The sequence below is a fragment of the Lynx canadensis genome, chromosome C2, assembly GCF_007474595.2.
Source record: "Lynx canadensis isolate LIC74 chromosome C2, mLynCan4.pri.v2, whole genome shotgun sequence".
Lineage (NCBI taxonomy): Eukaryota > Metazoa > Chordata > Mammalia > Carnivora > Felidae > Lynx > Lynx canadensis.
The window spans coordinates 6,671,047-6,692,450 of NC_044311.2; the positions used below are offsets into that span (position 1 = coordinate 6,671,047).

At 42.2% G+C, this 21,404-nt stretch overlaps 1 protein-coding gene across 3 annotated transcripts in view; it reads right to left on the bottom strand.

Moving 5' to 3' along the window:
• SCN10A (sodium voltage-gated channel alpha subunit 10) overlaps window positions 1-21,404 on the bottom strand; it is a 94,055-nt gene that overhangs the window by 29,938 nt on the left and 42,713 nt on the right. For all 3 annotated transcript variants that reach the window (XM_032594807.1, XM_032594806.1, XM_032594805.1), the window contains 2 exons: window positions 13,790-14,028; window positions 11,141-11,314 (listed from right to left, as the gene is read on the bottom strand). In XM_032594807.1, the coding sequence (XP_032450698.1) occupies window positions 11,141-11,314; window positions 13,790-14,028 (413 nt within the window). The remainder of the gene's footprint in view (window positions 1-11,140; window positions 11,315-13,789; window positions 14,029-21,404) is intronic.

Genomic DNA, 21,404 nt, shown 5'->3' on the forward strand with positions numbered 1-21,404 from the left:
CTTTTCTTTCTGTCATCACTCAAAAATATGAATACCCTTCTACGATCTTTATATATATAGTCAACATGCTTCAGCCAAGTTTTATACTTGGGGTGGTGGTCTTGCCATACATACTCTATTCTGTAGCCATGGGCCTCCTGGATGTTGGCTTATTTTTTGGGGGGTGCGGTGGGGTATGATGGAGCTCACAAATAAGTGAGGATGGCCCACTTTTGACCTGAAGAAATGTTAGCCTTCCGCAGGTAGGTCAGGACCCACTGCATCCGAGAGGTATTGGTGAACTGTATCTTAGGTCCTTTCTCATCTTGGGGCCATGGACAACTGGCTACAGACAGTTGCCCCCACTAGTCTGCAACTCAAATATATGATTTCACAGACCCAGCATTCGTATGTTTATTTAGTTGACCAACCAAACCTCTCAGGTCATTGAATGCCAGCCACACATGTGCATGGCACTGTGTGAACCTCTGGGTGTATGGACAGAGACATGTGGGCTCCTTCCCTCATGAAACTAATGGCTTAGTTACAAAGACTAAGCAAAGATGCAAAAAGCCTTCATTGTAAGCCCGAACATGCTAAGTCCTAGAAGAGAGCATTAACAGTATGCATAAAGATATCTAAACATTTAGGGGCACCTGGGTGGCTTAGTCAGTTTAGTGTTGGACTTCAGCTCAGGTCATGATCTCATGATCTCATGATCTCATGATCTCATGGTTTGTGAATTTGAGCCCTGCATTGGGCTCTCTGCTGTCAGTGTGGACCCTGCTTCAGATCCTTGGTTCCTTTCTTTCTCTGCTCCTCCCCTGTTCTCTCTCTCAAAAATAAATAAACATTAAAAAAAAAAAGATGTCTAAACATTTAAAAAATACATTTGTGTGGTTCTCTAATCATGTTGGAAAGAAATATCTGGGTTTAGCTGTCATGGGTACTTATGAAGCATCTATTACCAGCCTGGCTCTGACTTAGGGGTTAAAATGCAATGCTGAACAGAACAGTGCAATAATTTTATCAGCCACACAGCAGTAAGCCCCAAGGAAGGTTTAATCTTCTTATACAGGAAGTTCCATACCCACTTCCCTAAGTGATGAGGGGCAGGGGGTGGGGGGGTGTTGTGATGGCCTATGTTCACCTTAGGCCTAACCTGGTAGTTATTCTCCTCATACTGGAAGCAGAGCTTAAAACACCAGTTCTGTTGACTAAACATAGAGGCAGGAAGTAAGTGCAAATAAACACGGAGCATTGGAAACTAGATGGAGCCCTTTTGCAGAGGGTATTGGGAGAACGCCAAGTTTCCCTGGCAACACGATTGCTACAGGTTTCCACTCTCACAGTAAACTCTGGATAAGTGTAAAGGATAAGGCAAAGACTGCAGTGGGGCCCTAACACCACTCACCATACTACAGAGCCTTATGGGGCATGAATGGGGACAGCGAGGGACATATGGGTGTGCTCACTGGCACATAAGCAAAAGGACCAGGTGTTGACTCTTGCATTAATTGAATCTGACTAAGCTTCCACTGGTTCGTTAGTTAGTTGGCGTGGGGGTGGAGAGTTTAGAAATTAATATTAGAGTCCAGTTATGTAGCAGTTTTTGTCCACCATTAAGCTTATATTAAACTGTAAGCAAATTGTGTGTAATTGTCATTACAGGGCACAAATCGAGTGGTCCTCTATGAATTCTTTCGTAGTCTTTATAGAGGGCAAGAAAACAAGATATTTTTACTTGCTCTTCCAGAGATATCGGCTTGGGGGCCCCTAGCGTTAGCTATCAGTCAAAACACATTTACAGAGTGCCTGCTGTAGAGCCCCAGGAAGTGTTGGCTGGCTCTTGCTGGTTCCTAGAGCAAGTGGTCCAGGAGAGCAGCCCAACTTGCATCCATGATTCCCGTGACCCTCACCTCCACCCCCATGCAGTTGCTTTCTGCACACTTTGGCCAGATTAGCAATATATCAAAAATAATTTCTTGGGGCGCCTGGGTGGCGCAGTCGGTTAAGCATCCGACTTCAGCCAGGTCACGATCTCGCGCTCCATGAGTTCGAGCCCCGCGTCGGGCTCTGGGCTGATGGCTCAGAGCCTGGAGCCTGTTTCCGATTCTGTGTCTCCCTCTCTCTCTGCCCCTCCCCCGTTCATGCTCTGTCTCTCTCTGTCCCAAAAATAAATAAACGTTGAAAAAAAAATAATAATTTCTTTATAATACCACATAATATTTATAAACTGTTTCTTTGAAGTGCTGCTAAATATTACTTCACATTTAATTAGCCATTTCTCTAGTTAATCTCATAATTAATATAAAAACTTCTAATTGGAGGGAAAAACTGGAAGGAAACAAACCAAGTTGGTAACATGGGCATATTTGTATGGAAATATATCCCAGTATTTTGAATCTTAGGGTTAAACTTGTCTATATATTTCCAACTTACTTTAATGAGGATGCTTTACTTGTAGAACAGAATGAAAAGTAAGTCTAAAGGAAAGTCTGTCTTCTACAAGGGAGGTTAACCCCTGGTGATGAAATAGGCCTTGTGGCAAATATCGGCAGACAGGGTAATATGGTAGACTCTACTGGGTCCCCCTTGGGTTCACCCTTCCATTAAAAAGTTACTAAAAATGCTGGATAATAAAATCTAAGGTGCACTGATGATCTATCAATAAAGTAAGTAGGTCCTTTAGCCAAAAACTAAATAAATATGGGAATTCAGATATATAAGCAGATTGTTGAAGCTAGCTTTTCCACCGAAGACCTTTGCAAAACTGAAAGAATCTGGCATAGATTTTAATGGTCTCATGAGGTATGGAGAGCAGGAAACATATCTCAGGGCCGTCTAAGGTAGAAGATCTAAGAGGAATCTCTCCCCCTTTTAAGACTAGATCCTAAAGAGCCATAACTTTCACGTAAGGACAAACCAGAAATAAATGCAGGAAAATGCCATGAAAATTAAACGTCTGGTGTCAGATACCAGGCAGAGGAGGGGAAACTGATGCTGAGAATTTGGACCCCCGAAGTGGGGCTCACACAGAATTTTAGCTAGAATTCACACTACTTAGTTATTTCCAGCTGAGAATTTAATTTAGAGCAGTCCTACAAAGTGTCTTACAGAAATAAATGCAAGTACTCTTTGAAGAAACCAGCCTGCATCCCAGGTCTTAAAGCACCCCATCAAAAGTGTCTAAGAGTTTCAGTAAAACAAATACCTAAATAATGAGGCGTCATGAATAAATGAGATTTGGGATGTGCATGTGGAAACTGTCATTCAATTTCTTTCTGGCTAAAATTATTAGTCAGAGATGACAGTATAATTGGTTATAATATGCTTAAAGAAATAAAACACAAACTGGAAGATATGTGCAGAGAACAAGAAACTATAAATAATAATAAGTTTTGAAAAATAACTAAGTGGAACTTCTAGAAATGAAGAATATAACACAACCTTAAAAAACTGTATGGACGAGTTTCACATCAGATGTGATCTAGTTAGGAAAGAACTAATGTATCACACCTATATTCAGAAGGGAGCCCAGAAAGACATAGACGGAAAATACCAAAGAGGTGTAAGAACACTGAGAATAGAGTGGGAGAGTTTAATATACATCTAGTCAAAGTCCAAGAGAAGAAAAAGAATGGAGTGAAGGCTAGCCTTGCCCATATAATGTCTGTGAACTTTGCAAAACTGAAGAAAAGCACAAATCTATAGATTCAAGAAGTCAAAGAATCCTAAGCATTATAAATGAAAAGATAAACCCATACCTAGACATCCTAATGAGATTACAGAACAGCAAAGACAAAGAGAAGGTTTTAAAAGCATCCAGACAGAAGGGAACAACAGTTAAATTGAAAGCTGATTGCTCATCAGCAACCATAGAGGCCAGAACACTGTGGAATAACATCTTCAATGAAGTGAAAGTAGCCATCAACTAGAACTTTACATCCATTAGAAATTTTTCCTAAAGATAAGGACAAACTGATTGGTAGGTTTCAGATAAACAAAACTGAGAGGTTCTAAAAAATCTGCTTCAGGCAGAAGGAAAGTGATCCCAGAAGGAAAGTATTATTTGCACGAATGTAAAAAGAGCCAGCATGAGTGTGAATCTGGATATGGCAATAATGTCTCACAGGGCATGGCAGAGACTGGCTGTATGGTCACACTTCGCTTCTGCTCATCTCAGACACAAAGGGGGACTGTTTCCCAGTTTTACTTGCAAATAGTTGAGGTCATGATTGGATTCTGGCTGAGGCAATGCAGATGGAGACAGAAGTAGTATACATGACTTTCAGGCATACCAGGAAACACTATGCACTTTTGCATCCCCTCTCATGGCCACCGTAGAGGCCACCTGTCGAAGATTGGTGACGTCACACCACCCTGGATCCCCGAGTCACTCCTTGGAGCAGCCACTCCAGGAGAGCTTCTCAACTAGCACTAAATATGTTGTGAAACAGCAACCTCTATTATGTTAACTCACAGATGTAGAGATCGTCACCATAACTAGTTGAACGTATCTTTTAGAAAATTTTTTTTAAATGTGTATTTATTTTTTGAGAGAAAGAAAGAGTGCAGGTGGGGAAGGGGCAGAGATGGAAGGAGACACAGAATCTGAAGCAGGCAGCCGGCTTCGAGCTGTCAGCACACATCCCAATGCGGGGCCCAAACTCACGAACCGAACCGCGAGATCATGACTTGAGCCAAAGTCGGACACTTAACCGACCGAGCCACCCGGGTGCCCCCTCGTTGTACTTACCTTAAGCAATGTAGAAATTGGTACATTGAAAAGAACTGTTGCCATTTCAAGACATCAAATGTGTGGCACTAGCTTAGTGGTCTTGTCACGGACAAAAAGGAAACTGGAGGCTGGGGCAGGTCATGAGCCTCAGGGACCAGTAGCCCCAAGGGAAGGTTTTATAAAACAGAGCCTTAGTCTTGTGGGTCAGTTGCAATTGGTTACATTTGTCAAGAGGTTACAAGAAAGGGATGAACTTGGAGAATATTGGCTGATTAATAAGAAATAAATGGAAATAGAATCCAGATGTTTAGAGCCTGGAAAGTTTAGGAAAGTATACTGCTTTAGATCCCAATCAGTTAAGCAATAGGATCAAGCCTTTAAGTGTTGAGGACCAACTAAATTTTTCAATGAAATAAAGCAAATCTTAGCAAAGATTATATTGATGTTGTAGCCACCATTTGAGAGCCACAAGCTGAGACATGGGGATGAGAAAGCAAAAACATAAAGGGCAATCGCGAACTTTGTCAAAGACAGCACTGTGGGAGTGCAGGCCACAGAGAGATCTGAAGCCATCTTGAAGGATTTGCGTTGCAAAAGAAACCATGAGCCCCGACTGAAAAAGCCCTTGACTATGTAAACCTGAAAACAAGGCCATCTTTCTACAAGCAGGAGGCAAGCTTTGAAGATTGTAGGACTTTCCTCGAATGTGGCAACATCACTTCTTAAATTTTTTTATTTTAGTTTACTTATTTTTTGAGAGAGAGAGAGAGAGACCATGCAAGTGAGCGGGGGAGGGTCAGAGAGAGAGGGAGACAGAGAATCCCAAGCAGGTTCTGCGCTGTCAGAGCTTGAACTTGAACTCAGGAACTTGAACTCAGGAACCATGAGATCATGACCTGAACCAAAAGCAAGAGTCAGATGCTTAATGGACTGAGGCACCCAGGAGCTCCAGGAACATCATTTCTTAAAGGAGTTCTACTTAGAGCCGACTGGCTTGCATCACACGATGATGTGAGTGAGGAATAAACCTTTACTGGGCTAAGCTATAGAGTTTTGGGGATTGTTTGCGCAGTCATTGGTTTTTATCGTTGATTACATCACATAGCTTGTTTTAAACAAGGTAAAAATAAAATACTTAGCACAATAGTAAGTTGGGAATTCCTTATTACTAATTAAGTCATATGGCTTTTTAAACACAAGATGAAATGAAAATGCTTAATATTAACACAGTGGTAAGTTGGGAAGGGGTAACTGGAGTGAAAAGTGGTCTTGGAAAGTAAAGGTTTCAGCTCACTTTTGACTTTAATTGAGTAATTTCTAAGGTAACCACTCAAAGAATAAAAACAGAGTAGTTTTCAAACCAATAAAGGAAGAAAATGGAACAGGAAAAAAACAGTTCAAAATAAATCAAGAATTGAGAGAGAGAGAGAGAGAGAACAAAAATACTAGGACAGATGAAGCAAGTAGAAAACCCAAAATATAAAGATAGACACAAATCCAAACATATCAGTATTCACAATAAAGTAAGTGGGCTAAATGTTTTGGTTAAAAGATAAAGATTGGATTGTCAGAACTAAATAAGAATCCAAAATCTGACTGTATGCTATTTATAAGACACATATAAAAACCCTGAAGATATACAAAAGTTGTAAGTAGAGGGTGGGTATAGATACATCTTTCAAATTCTAAACCAAAAGAAAACAGGGTTATTTAATTAACATGAGTCAGAAGGGACTTTTAAGGCAAAAAGCATTTTGAGGGAGAAAGAAGGTCAATTCTTACTGATAAAAGTTTCACTTTACAGGGAAGATATAACAACTTAAAATATGTATGCATTTAATAACACAGCCTCAAGATAGTACCATAAGGAGAAACAGACCATGCCATAATCATAGTGGGAGATATTTTTACACACTACCATCTCAGTAATTGCTAGAACAGGCAGATAAAAATACGCAGGGATTTAGAATATTTGGACCACACAATGAACTTTCTCTACCCCATGGACATACGTAGAGTATTGTACCCTGTAACTGCAGAAGACACCTTTTCAGGTGAATAAGGAACATTTTCAACACGCTGGGCCAAAAGAAAATTACAATAAATTTCAAAGCATTAAACATGCAGTGTATGTTCTCTGACTACAATAAAATGAAGCTAGAACTCGGTGGCATAGAGATAACCAGAAATTAAGAACTCAGCTTCTAATTAACCTTTGAGTCAAAGAATAAGTCAGATTTGAAATTAGAAAATATTTAGAACCAAACAATAAGGAAAGTTCTACATATGAAGGCAGTTCTTAGAAGGAAGTCAAGTCTTCAATGAATATATTGGAAAGGAAAATAGGTTGGAAATTCCATCTTAAGAAGTTAGAAAAGCATAAAATATGTAGGACAGAGGATGCAATTAAGATAAGAAGCAGGATTACTTAAAATAGAAAACATCAATGAAGGAGAGGAGATCAACAAACTAAAAGTTGGTTCTTTGAAAAGACTGAATTGATGACCTTTGGCAAGGCTAATAAAGATGAGAGAAAGCACACTTGGTGGTATTTTACTATTTTTAAAGAAAGAAAAAGGTAACATAAGTACAGGTGATATAGATCCTTAAAATATAATGGCATAGCATTCATGACTTTATGCCAAAAAACCTTGAAAATTTAGATAAGGGAAATTTTTAGAAAAATATAACTTACCAAAACCAATTTGAGAAACAGAAAACCTGACTAGTCCCACAGCCAATAAGAAAATTAAGTCAGTAATGAAAAACCTTGACTTCAGATGGCCTCATTGGTGCATCCTACCAACCCTAGAAGGAACAAATCACTCCAATCTCACCCAAAGATTGGGTGTGGAGGAAGAGGACCATTTTTCACCTCTTTTTATGGGAATTCGCCCAGCCTTGATACCTAGATGCTAAAACCCGGCAAGGGAGTGTAGGAAAGAAAATTAGAGACCAAATACTACTCATCAATACAGATGCAGACATTTTAAGCAAATTATTAGCAAACTGAATCTTCCAATGTATATATATTAAAAAAATGTATCACAATCAAATCGGGTTTATCCCAGGAAGACAAAGTTGATTTAACAGTAGAAAATCAATTAATATAATTCACCACCTTAACACGTTAAAGGACAAAAATCATTTGATTATCTTAATACATGCAGAACAATTGTCTGATAAAATTAAACATCCCTTCATGATGGGTATTCTTGACAAAGGAAACTTCGTAAACTGATAAAGTTTTCTTCTTATCTCTCGAAAAACAAATATTAGACTTGGGGAAATATTGAAAGCACTCTCTTTGAAATCAAGAAACCAGCCAGGATGTCTGTTATTAATACTTCCTTTCAACAGCTTACTGGATGTCCTGATCAGCACAATAGTGTGGTAAAAAGAATCAAATGGTGTAATGATTACAAAAAAAAAAAAGAAACAAAACTCCTTATTTGCATATGACATGATTGTGTTAAAAAATTTAAGGGGTTATATAGATAAATCAGAATTAATAAGAATCGTCTGGATGTAAAAATGCTAAATAGGAAAAAAAAACCCACAACAACAACTCTAGAAAAGGACATTTAAAAAGAGATTTAATTTAGAATAGCATAATGAACTAGGGTATATCAGGAATAAATCTAACAAAAGATGGGGAAAATTCCTTATGGAAAAAATTATAAAACTTTATGGAGAAATTATACAACTATTGAAAGCTTAAAAAAATGGAGAGTGTGTTGTTTTCATAGGTCAGAAGACTTCATAAGGTAAAGGTTGCATTCCTTCCCAAATTGATATATAAATTCTTACAGTCCCAGTAGGAAAGAACAACAGTTTTGTGTGCACGTGGGGATGTAACTTGGCAGATTGATTCTAAAATGAATATGGAGGTACAGGGACCTAGATATTCTTAAAGAAATGAAACAAGGTGGGCAACTTGTCTAAAAGACACAGACACGATCAAGGCAATTGCAGTAATTAGGACATGCGGTTTTGCTACAAAGATGGACCAGTGGATTAACGGAGCAAGAATTTAAATGATGGGAAGGGAGGCAATGCTACTTTGAGAGGGAGAAAAAAGCAAGAAAGAAGACACACGGCATTTTCATTTCTTCCTTCTTTCCTTTTTTTCCCCTCCTTTCTTTCCTTCCTTCCTTCAATCAACAAGTGTTTACTGAGTCCCTACTATGTGCTGGGCCTTGGGATAGAATGGTGGACGAGGAAACCCTGGGTGTTGTCTCATGGGATATCAGGATGATGGTAAACTGGGTACAACAGGTTCATCTGATGGCAGAATCCAACTTTAGATAATGTGGCCGGGGAGGGCCTCTCTGAGGAGGTGACGTGTGGGTTGAGCCAGGAAAAACGAGAATGAATGATCTAAGTAAAGACTGGGGAAAGGCATTCCGGGTCCGGGGAATGGATGCGTAAAGGTCCAGAAGCAGGAATAGCTCTGTCACATGTGGTGAAGGAAGAGGTCTCTGTGGCTGGAGCAAAGGCGAGACTGTTTGCAGAGGTAGGCAAGGCCCCGATTATGCCAAACTTTGGAGATCATCACAAGGACTCTGGGTTTTATTCTCAGAGCAATGGGAGACCACTGAGGAGTTACTTGTAAGCAATGTGCTTCGCTAACGTAAGACGATAATGCTAGGAGAAACTGTGTGCATGTGTGTGTGTGGCTGGCCGGGGCGGGGGGTGGGGGGGCAGTATATGGCAACTGTGTGTTCTGTCCGCTCAATGTTTCTGAAAAAATCGACAACTGTTCTAAGAAACAAAGCCTGTATAAAAGCTACGAAACTGGTGATCTGGGCTGTGTGAGTTTCTTGTGGTAATGTCTCTAGATCAGGTGCAGGCACGGCAGAGGGAGTATTTGGCTTTAACTTCAATATTTGGTAGGATTTTGCCAAAAACAAAAATGTGAAGGGCCAGAGGCAAAAGGTGGCTGAGTTTGTTTCCAAGGTGTGTTAATACTAAAGGACCACGGTATCTAAGCCGGGTAATGAGGAATAGGGAGATGGCGGAGGAGGAACCCCCAGAAAGGGATGGGGGTGGTGGCCGTGGTTAGGGAATGGTGGGTTGAACAGCATGTCAGGGGCAGGAAGGTGGGGGCAGGGGGGCAGGTGCCTGGCGAATTCTGTAGGCCCCAGCTGAGAGTAAACCTGCCTATTTGTAGTTGTCTGAGAATACAGGCTTCGTGGAACCAGAGCAAAAGAAGCATGTAGACGTTAAAGCACCAAGCTTGTGTTTCCCCAAGGCTATCAAAAATGTCCATATTCTATTAGGAAACTAACTTCAGGCCCTCTCAGGGCATAGGGAGTATGGAATCTTGCTCCCTCAATGTTTGTACACGGGTGTCCCACATTGGCCATTAACTTAGGTGCCTGACCCTTGATATCATTTTCTAGATACGTAGAGAAATCTGTCCTTCTAAAAACGTGTTTTAATTCCTACCTTCTCAAGTTTTCAGGTTATGGGTAAAGGGCCCATAGGCCCACTGTGCCCTTCTCTCCTTTAGTACAGCAAGAGACATCACGTCAAGCAGATGTCCCAAACTGGTGGGACACAACACAAGCTTGTGTTTCCCAGGACATGCTTCCTTTGGCCTTTAGATTGCTTTTTTAAAAATCAGATGAGTAGTCAGTATTAAAATCTGGATTTCTGGTTTCTCGTGAAAAATCGCAAACTCTGACAATAATGGATAGGGCCGCCTCCTTGGCTTACATCATCCTGAGTCTCATGTAAATGCCCCTCCCTGGAGTCGTGCTCTGGTGCGGGGTCTGCCTACCTGTTTACTTGAGACAGACGTCCAGTGCCAGGATCTTTTCCTTGACTGGCTTTCTGTTGTCGCCTGCTTGGTTCCTGCAGGCCTTTGGGTTTGCCACCCCACTAAGTCTGGGAGCTCCATGCTGGTGTGCTGGCTCCCACACTGGGGCCCCAAGCAGACTTTCTGGCCTAGAAGTGAGATTGCTAGGCCCTGTCTCCTTCGCTCTGTCCTCTCTCTCCAGACCTGGACACTGGGCCCCCGGAGGCACTGAGACAATGCTGAGGACAGTAGTGAGCCCATGCTAACGAGCCATGCCATGCTATGTCAAGGGGTTAGCACTGTGCCTGACACATTGTCCATGCTCAAGAAAGAGTAGCTGCTACGATTACCATTGCGACCGCTATTTGATAAGAGAACAGGAGGGCACAGGTGAGGGAGCCCAGGCCTGGAGAGGAGAAGGAACACCCCCCACTTTGAATAAGTAGGAAGGACCAAGTCTCCAGCCCCTTGGAGCCGTGTCCTGCCTCCCCTACCCAGGCACAGAAACGGAAAAGTTTTCTGGCTGGTGGGGTCCCCAGAGGACAGGGTCTGTTCCCAGGGGTGTGGCTTCCTCAGTGTGGGGGGAGTCTCCCCAAGGCGCTAAGAGAGAACATTACCAAGCGGAAGGTCCGCAGCACTGACAGGCTTCCCTTCTTGGCCGCACCCAGCTCTATCAGGCTCACGGTGACGATGATGCAGTCAAAGATGTTCCATCTCTTCTGGAAGTAATAGTAGGGGTCGAAGGCAATGATTTTGAAGACCATTTCAGCAGTAAAAAACACAGTAAAGACCTGTGGTTGGAAACAAGGATCCATCTTACCAGGGTCTGTGGGGTCAGGGGGTAAGGACAAATAGGGCAACAGGGAAATGTCTAGTTTAAAAATAAAATAGCAAATCCTTTTACTTTGTTTTTATTCAGTTTCTCTGTAGTCTGCGGGTTCTTGAAGGACTGGGGATGGGAATACTCAGTGTGGTAGCACAGAGTAACATCTGGACCAGCGCTCAGGATATGCATTAGAACCCAAGCTTCAGTATTTCCACATGTATGGTCGTAGGGGTGGATAATTGTTGGGATAATAATTATTATATGATTATCTAAATGAGAAGTCAATCTGGTTCAGTTGTTTAAAAGCTTGGATTGTGGGCCAACATAGACCTGGATAAAAGTTCAACTCAAAGATGCCTGGGTGGCTCAGTCGGTTAAGCATCCAACTTCAGCTCAGGTCATGATCTCACGGTTCATGGGTTCGAGCCCCGCTTTAGGCTCTGGGCTGACAGCTCAGAGCCTGGAGCCTGCTTCAGATTTTGTGTCTCCCTCTCTCTCTGCCCCTCCCTGGCTCGTACTCTGTCTCTCTCTCTCTCTCTCTCTCTCTCTCTCAAAAGTAAATAAACATTAAAAAAAAAAGTTCAATTCGGCCATGTCCTAGTTTATAAAAGCTTGCACAAGTAATGCGTCCTCTCTCTACCTCAATTTACTCATCTGTATAATGGGCATAAAATGAGATAATGCATACACAGTTCTTAGCAAAGGTCCTGGCCAATATAGCTCATTAATAAATAATAGCTATTAAACTAGAAGAAGAAGAAGAAGAAGAAGAAGAAGAAGAAGAAGAAGAAGAAATAATTATCTCTAATTTCAGCTCTGAGTGTCTTTAGTTGTCGTAAACAGGAGAGGATTCTGACATTGAAAAGGTCAGGCCCAGGCTCAGGTCACAGGACAAGCAACAGGGAAGGGAGAAAAGTAAGGTAGATGGGTCAGGTGCGGTTCTCTCATTCGCTCTCAGCAAAGCCTTTCACCAGCCTGGGAAACAGGTGCTGTCATCCCCTCTACATACGAGGAAAGGCTGGGAGTTTAAGTGACCTGCCTAATGCCACAGATTGCAACTGTACAAATTCAAAGAGCATGCACTGAGTGCCCTTTGTAGGCAAGTGAGGCGCAGTAGGGGTGAGGCTGAGGTCCTGTGTCCTACAGAGACCTCGGTCCTGGGTTAATTGGCCCCACTGTTACTGCCTGTGCCATATGGGGCAGGACACTTAACCTCTCTTAGTCTCAGTGCCCTCTCTGGGGCTGTGAGGGTGGTGAGAGCCTCACAGCATTGTTGTGTCTTAGAGATAACTCTTACAAGGTACCGAACTCTGCCTGCCTGTCTTGCTTTCTCTTTAAAACATGGCACTCTGCTCTGGCCCAGCAGTAAAGGCCTTTTTTCTTTCTTGTCTCAACTTCTCTAGCTATAAAATGAGGGTGGGGGCTCAGAGGTCTCTTCTGTAAGACCCTCTGTGGTCTGTGCTGACTTCTTGGAAATACGGCCTTCCTTCTCTTTCCATTTCCCCTCTTCATATCAACTTGGAATAGAATGTGGGCTCTCAGCCCAAGTGCTGCCAAAACGTAAGGCATGCTGGGGCCACAGTGTCCCAGAACCTGCTGGAGTCCTTATCGCTTCCCCGGATTCGGGAGAAGGGCGGGTTTCTAGGGAAGAGTAGTCCCATTGCCCCCGAGACCCCTCCTTCCACTTGTCTGCAGCCTCCAAGGAGTCAGAAGAGCTGGACGGTCCTGGTAGACCCAGAAGGCCATCTCTAGTGGGGTAGACACTGCAGTGGACTTGGAGGCAGGACCCTGACCTTCCCAGCTTCTGCTTATCATGTAACAAAGTCTAGCACGGATTTTATCTTAGCAAGTAATACTAAAAAAAAAAAAATAGAGGACAATTTAAAGTAGTGTCCTGTCTAAACCAGATACAAAAGAAAAGTTCTGACTCCCTGGTGCTTTTGTTACAACAGCAACCACATTTCCAGGTTCCCGCCCTTTCACTGCCTTCCCGACTCCTCTCCGACTGTCTGCCCTTAAATGACATCACTGAAAAACTACCTCCACTGTGATTTACAGTCATAAAAGCAATAAAACTAGGAGGAAACCTTGCAAGTCCATAGACTGTCTTAAGATGGGCAAGTGACGTTTATCCTAGTTTCAAGGTAGAGGCAGCTGAGATCCAGAGAATTCAAGAGCCTGACCTAAGATCTGAAAAGAGGGAGCCAGCTGCCCCTTGGGCAGGACTCTCTAGGTCCATTTCCCTGTGCTGGTTTGTCCCAGGGCAATTCCCACCAGCTCAGCCTGGCCCTCCAGGCTTGATTTCCTGCCCTCAGTGTGCGCACATCTCCAGCACTGCCCCTCTGTTAGCTGGATCAACACTCCAATGAATGAGGGTATGCGGCCACCCCACCCAGAGTCCCCTGCCATGACAGCTGGGCGAAGGCTGCCAGTCACTCACAATGTTGCCTATCTGGAGCATGGCTTCGAAGGTGGGGCTCATGCGGTGATGCTCCATGGCCATGAAGACTGTGTTCACCACGATGCACAAGGTGATGGTGAGCTCCGCAAAGGGGTCTGTCACTATCCCAAAGAGAAGTGTCTTGAGCTTCACCCATGTGGGGCAGCATTCCCAGATCAGATACTTCTTAGCCAAGCTGGTCAAGCAGGGTGGGCACCTCCGTTCAGACTCCTCGAATTCTGTATCACAGGAGTGGTCAATGACAGTTGTCAGCCATGTGTCTCCTCAGACTCCCATCCCCTGGCCATCCCCTAGATTTAGTCATTACCAATAACTGCCACTTGCAATCTCCAACCCAGCACTTTGTGCAGATGACCATTTCCTACTTTCTGAGCTCCTTCAGTCCAGCAAGTGCAGTCTAATATCTGTCCCCATTCAGTGTCCCAAAGCATGGACTTTTTAACTGCCCATCACCTATGTCATGCTCTTAGTTCTTAATTCACCTGGCTTAGATTTCATGTCCACTCCTCTATATACTCCTTTGCAGACACCCTCAGTTCCTTTGCCCTTCTCCCCTCCTCGCTTCCCCTCAACAGGCAGACTTCTCTCCACCTGCACCCAACCAGGTGAACCTGGTTAGAAAAACTACACAGCCGTGCTGACTGGTCCCACTGTCAGAAATTCTGCCATGTTTCTCATTTCAGTCCACTCCTTCAGTCTTCCAGACCAGCATTTCTCACTTTCCCCTCTCTCCTCCAACCGCCCCCACATCTAGTCCTCACTTTCTGCTGACCAGCTCCCTTTGACTTACCTCAGAATAAAGAATCACTCACAAAAGAACTTCCTCTTCTTCCTCCAAGGAATCTATAAGTCCCCCCGCCCCTGCCATGTTCTGCACCCCGTCCCGCCCCCAGCACATGAGCTCACTCTACTCCTACCTGCGCACCTGATCAAGGCTTGTGTCATCCCCCCTCTCCCCTCTCTGGACTGTTCCCATCAGCACGTGAGCATGCTTTAAGTGTAGGTCCACTTTTCAAAAGATCTCCCTGGACCACATGTTATCCTTCATTTACTGTCCCCTCAACAGCAAAATTCCTTGTAAGAGTTTTCCCACTTCCTGTTCCCTCCTTGACCCCTGGAATCAGGCTTCCACCCCTTCCCCATTTAAATGATCATTTCCCAATTATCCCCTTCCTCTGCCTCTCATAGCATCTGACAGAAGTTATAACATGGTCCTTGAAATCCCTTGTCTAGCTTCCAGGACATCATTATCTCTTGGTTTTTCTCCCATATCAGTGACTGCTTCTTCTCAATTTCAGGTGCTCTCTTTCCTCTTCTTCCCTCTGAATGTTGGAGATCTCAAGCATTCTCTCCTTGATGTTTCTTTTTTTCCCTCTCTAGGTAATCTCATTGAGCCCCATGGCCCTAAAAAACCATCATCATGCTATCTCCCCCCAGATTATATGTTGAGTTACTGATTTTTTTTCCCCTAAGCACCAGGCTCGTCTCTAGCTGCTTCCATTAAATCTCCATGTAGATGTGCAACTGGGGCCACCTCTACAGAAGGCAACTGCATAGCTTTAGATCTATCTATAAATGTACCTGTAAGTTATGCACTCTACAGATACACCAGCCCACATGGCAAGGAAAGATGATGTCCATTATTTATAATAGTAATAACGATAATAATAATAGTAATAGTAATAACAGAAACAATTGATCAAGTCCATTATGAAAAATGAGGAGGCAGATTTATTTATGATGATGTAAAAAAAACCTTACATATATGTGACGTGTGCATGAGTATAAATGCATAGAATATGGTGTGAAGGATATAAGAGAAACGGGGAGTACACTGAAATACTGGAATACTGGGGAGCAGGAAGGATCTTTAGTGGGAAAGAAGTTTTCATTGTATATGTATTTGGAGTACTTGAATTTTTTTGCTATATACATTTTTTCAAAAGAAATGAATTCATAGAAATAAATGTATTCTCCCAAATTTTGCTGTTTTATTTTCACATAGGTGGATAAGAAATTTATATGTAGTCACATTTATCCACGTTGTTCTTTATGTTTCCTTGCTCTCGTGCCTTGCACATAAGCCATTCTCATCGCAAGATGTGAAAAATGCCTATTCACATTTCTTTCTGGTTCTTTTGTAGTTTCACCTCTCCCTTAAAATTTTGGTGCATTTGGAGTTTATTTTGAATAAGGAGTAAGATATTGAGCCAGTTTATTTTTCCCAACCTCTTGTTATTTATATCAACACTGTTTATTGCAAAATATCTCATTTTCCAAAGGATTTGAAATTTCATTTTGATAAGTTATTTCCACATATCCATATATTTTCATATGCACATGTCCATTTCTCTTCCATAGATCAGACTATTTATTTTCAATATCACACTGTTGTAGTGACTTATAATCTTGTAAGCCTTTAAAATCTTCAAAACATTTTGTCAAATAAAGTAAAAAAAATAACTGAGAAAAATAATTGTGGCTCATGTGGCAGACAAAATGCTCATTTCATTAATATGTAAGAACTCTTAAAAATCAATGAGGAAAAGATCAACCTAGCAGAAAAATGATTAGGCAGTTTCTAAAGAGAAAATTCAAATGGTTTATAAATATTCAAAAAGATGTCCAGTAATACTCAAAATGAGAGAAATGCAAGACGAAGCTATACTAAGACATTATTTCATGGATCAGATTTGCAAAGATAAAGACAGTTTGATAATTGCGTTTGGGAGGATGTGGGTTGAAAGGCAGTTATCATCCATTGCTTGGGTGGGTGAGGGTTGATACATTTATGCAGAGTATCCATTGTCCGTCAAAACTGACAATGCCTATCCCCTGTGACAAAGCGATTTCACTTCAAGGCATTTAACCTATATAGTACGTGTAGAAAGTGATGTAGTGACTGCAGAATTTACTTTCATCAAGAAGGGAATGATTAACCAAATTACGGTACCATCTATGCAATGTAATACTAACAGTTACCGGAAAGTGTAAGGGTACTATGTAGGATGATTTTCAAAATATATTCACTGAAAAAATTATGGCACAGAATAGCATATGTGATATGCTACCATTTGCAAGGGAGAAAAAAAAAGACTATATATTTTTGATTGAACATACTAAATTATTTTGGGGAGGAAACACAAAACAATTGGTTTGGACATTGTTTCTGGAGAAGAGAGTTGGGTGGACAGAAGAATATTCCCCTTTTTTTAATGTGCCCTTTAGTATCTTTTAAATCCTATATAACATATTGCTTATTCAAACAAAAGCATTCTAAATAAAAATTTGATAAAGAGATTTTATTTAGAGCAACGGAGTAAGGAATATGCTCCCCTTCTACTTCCAGAAATCAACAAAAGCATCAAGGAGACTGAGAAATAGAAATGCAAATTCTTAGCAATGATTTTTTGGATTTGATACCAAAAGCAAAGTCAACAAAAGCAAAAATAAACACATGGAATACATCAACCTAAAAAGCTTCTGCACAGCAAAGGAAACCACCAACAAAAGGAAAGGGCAATTTATTGAATGAGAGAATATTTGCAAATCACATATCTGATAAGGAGTTAATATCCAAAATGTGTAAATAACGCCTACAAATTGGTAGCAAAAAACCAAATAACCTGATTTTAAAATGGGCAGAGGAACAGAGGAGACATTTTTCTAAAGAAGATGTGGAAATGGCTTACAGGTACATGAAAAGATGCTCACATCACGAATCATCAGGGAAATGCAATTAAAAATACAGTGACATATTCTCACACCTGTTAGAATGGCTATCATCAAAGACAGGAGGTAATATGTGCTGGCAAGGATATGGAGAAAAGGGAATCCTGTGCACTGCTGGTGGGGATGTAAATTGGTGCAGGCACTCTGGGAAACAGTATGGAGATTCCTCAAAACATTTAAAATAGAACTACCATGTGACCCAGCAATTCCGCATCTGGGTATATATCCAAAGGAAATAAAATTACTATCTCAAAGAGACATCTGCACCCTGATGTTTATTGCTGCACTATTCACAATAGCCAAGATACAGAAACAATCTAAGTGTCCGTCAGTAGATGAATGGATAAAGATGTGAAACACACCCACACCCCCACACCCCTATCCATGCATTAAAATATTATTCAGTCATGAGAAAGAAGGAAATCTTGGTGTCTGCCCTCAATCTTGAGGGCATTATGCCAAGTGAAATTAAGTCAGACAGAGAAAGATAAATACTGATACTATATAGTATCATGTACCTATGTGGAATCTTCCAAAAAAAGATGAATGTGTGAGTTGTGAGGGGTGTGGTCATTAACTAGTTAGCGAAATCCTTTCACAATGTATACATGTATCAAATCTTCACAATGTGCACTTTAAATATCTTACAATTTTGTCAATTCTATCTAAAAAACTGAAAAACATCTTCACAGATTAAAAAAAAAAAAAAGAATGTGCCGTCCTTCGACTTCCAGAAACCACTAAAGGCATCAAGGAAACTCAGAAATAGACATGCAAACTCTATTTTTGATGAAAGTCAAAAACATCTGTAAACTCAAATCATAAGTTATGTGCAAAGGCTTTCAAATACTGCACAGGTCAGTCAGGGTACAGGAGAGTGCTCCGAAAGGGCACTTTAAATGACAGATACGTAAACTGGCACAGCATGGTTTTCTAACGCAGTTGGCGTACCCTGGGCGGTGGGGGGGGGGGGGGCGCAAAATCAATCATTTCTAGTTGAAACAAAAGTAGGCGCTTCCCCGGACCTATTTCGGCACTAAAAAGCACGGGAAGCAGTGTTGCAGGAGGAATCCTGAGGATGCGCCATTATGGCAGGAAGCCCCTGTCTGTGAGGTGGCACAGGAAAACCCTCAGCCTTGTAAATAGCCTGAACATTGCTGACCTTGATTATCTAGGGGGATACAGAGTCTCAGAGAATCATGCACTTGCAGGCTTGGGACATGATCACGGACAACTCTTTGCCCTAAAATAACCTCCTGCAGAAACCTAATCCAGAAAGAACCTCTTCCTTTCCTTCTGTTACAGTTAAAGAGATGTCCCTCCTCCCATTAACAGTCTCCACTTGTGCATCCTCTCCTGCCATGTCAGGAATTGATGGAATGTTCTCTTTCCTTTATCTTCATTCTTTCCCATTCTTATGGATCCTCCCCATTAGCATGTAAATATGCTTACTTGCATTTATTTATTTATTTATTTATTTATTTATTTATTCATTCATTCATTCATCCATCCATCCATCCATTCATTCATTCATTTATTCATTCAGGTCAAGATGAACTTTATTATTATTATTTTTTTGTCTTTTTAAATATAACGTATTGCCAAATTGGCTTACATACAACAGCCAGCACTCATCCCAACAAGTGCCCATCACCCACTCTCCCCCCTCCCCCACCCCCCAGCCACCCTCAGTTTGTTCTCTGTATTTAAGAGTCTCTTATGGTTTGCCTCCCTCCCTCTCTGTTTGTAACTATTTTTCCCCTTCCCTTACCCCCCACCCCCCGCCCCATGGTCTTCTGTTAAGTTCCTCAAGATCCACTTATGAGTGAAAACATATGATATCTGTCCTTCTCTGACTGACTTATCAGCATAATACCTTCCAGTTCCATCCACGTTGCTGCAAATATGCTTTTTAAAAACTCCACACAAGAAGCAAAAAAAAAATCTTCCTTCAAAGCTACCTACACGCTGGTGTCATTTTCTATCTCTTCCCCTTCACAGGCAAACTTTTGAAAAATGTGTCTGTATACAATATGTCCTTCTCCACCACTGCACCCCCGTTCTTCAGCCTCCTCCCCTACCCTGCCAATCCTCTTTTGCTCAGATCACCAAAGATACCCATGTGACTAAAGCTCTGGAGTCTTTCTGGGCTTGATCTTACTTGATCTTTCTGTAGCATTGTCCCTTTTGACCTTTGTATTCTTCCTGAAGGAATTCAGACCCTTGGGTCTGTGTTGCGTGCTTCTGGGTCTTTTCCTACTTCTGGGCATTCCTTCTCAGCCTCCTCTGCTGGCTCTGTCTCTTCTGCTCAATGACCAAACATTACAGGGTCTTTAGAGCTCTGCCCCAGACCTTCTCCTCTTACTCAATTCCCTGTGTCATCTAATCCATTCGCACCATTCCAAAATTACTATCTACATTCAAACAGCTTTAAAATCTGTATCTCTAGGCCACCCTCATCTTCTAAGTTCTAGACCCATTTATTATAATTCTGACTTCCTACTGGACATTCCCACCTGCATATCCCAAGGGCATCTGAAACCCACTATATCCCAGACTCAACCGATGATCTTTCCTCTCATCTTTCCCCAGTGAACCCCTCTAACACGTTCCTTTATGAGTATCCCTTCAGTCGCTTGTGCCAGAACCGTGCAAACCACCAAGTCCTGGATCCTACAGCTCTTAGCTCTTAAATCCTCCCTTTTCCTATCACCCCCACTGCCACCACCCAGAGTCCAGGCCCTGCCATCTCTCAGCTGGTTTCCTCCCCACTGGTTTCCTTGCCAACACTCTTCCCCTCTTAATTCCATTCTCTACACGTATTCAGAGTAACCTTTATAAAATGCAAATGTAGCTCCCTTGCCTCCAATCCTTTAATGGCACCTCACTGCTTTTAGGATGAAGTCCAAAATCCTTAATTTGGTGTAGGAAATTCTGCGGGTCTGGCCCCAGTCCATCTCGCTAGCCTTATTTTGAGCCCCTCTCTTCCTCGCTCTCTGTGTTCCTGCCACATCAGGCCTTTTCATTTCTTCAGATATTATGCTGTCTTCTGCTTCGGAGATTTTGCTGTCCTTTCTGCTTGGAATACTCCCCTAACCCCAGGCTAAACTTACCGTATTTCCTTTAGCATCCTACACTTCCCCTTCAAGACACTCAGCAGCCTGGTAAGAATTTGTTCCACGTCCCTCTCTCCCACTCAGCACGAGGGCAGAGGCTGTGTTGTGCTCACACTGTGCTCCTGCTTCTGGTCTTCTGGTCTGGACAACTGTCAAGTGCTTGCTGGTGTGTCAAACAAAGATGGTTCACGTGCCCTGAGCTCAGGGAACTGCCAAGTTCTTATTGGCTTGGGCCAAACTTCCCCGGGCACGATCATTCCCAAAGAGGTGGCTTCTGTGTACCTCGTCACAACCCTTGACAGCCCCATGCATCCCTCCTGTATTCCGTGAGTGCAGTGGTTATAATGTCAGACCAGAGACGATCACAGGTCATCTGCCCTATGCTCAAGCAACCTTGACCTCTTTGCCCTAATCTAAGGTTGTCTGTACCCAGATTCTCTTAAAGATGTCCGTGTGTCTCCTGCTTTTCCTAGTCTATTCTCATAGCACCTTTCTTGAGGGGAAGTGCGTCCTACCTCAGGATATCTGACCATTCCTTATCCTCTTCCTGTTTATCAGTTCAGGTCATTGCAATGAGCACCACCCCCAAACGTCACTCTCATCCACCAACAACTGTTTGTTGAATGCCTACTATATGCCACGCACTGTCCTTTCAGGTACTGGAAATCCAGCTGTGAGCAAAACAGACACATCTCTGCCCTTATTTACAACCGAGCAAATAAGAATGGCCAACGTCTGGGGCACCT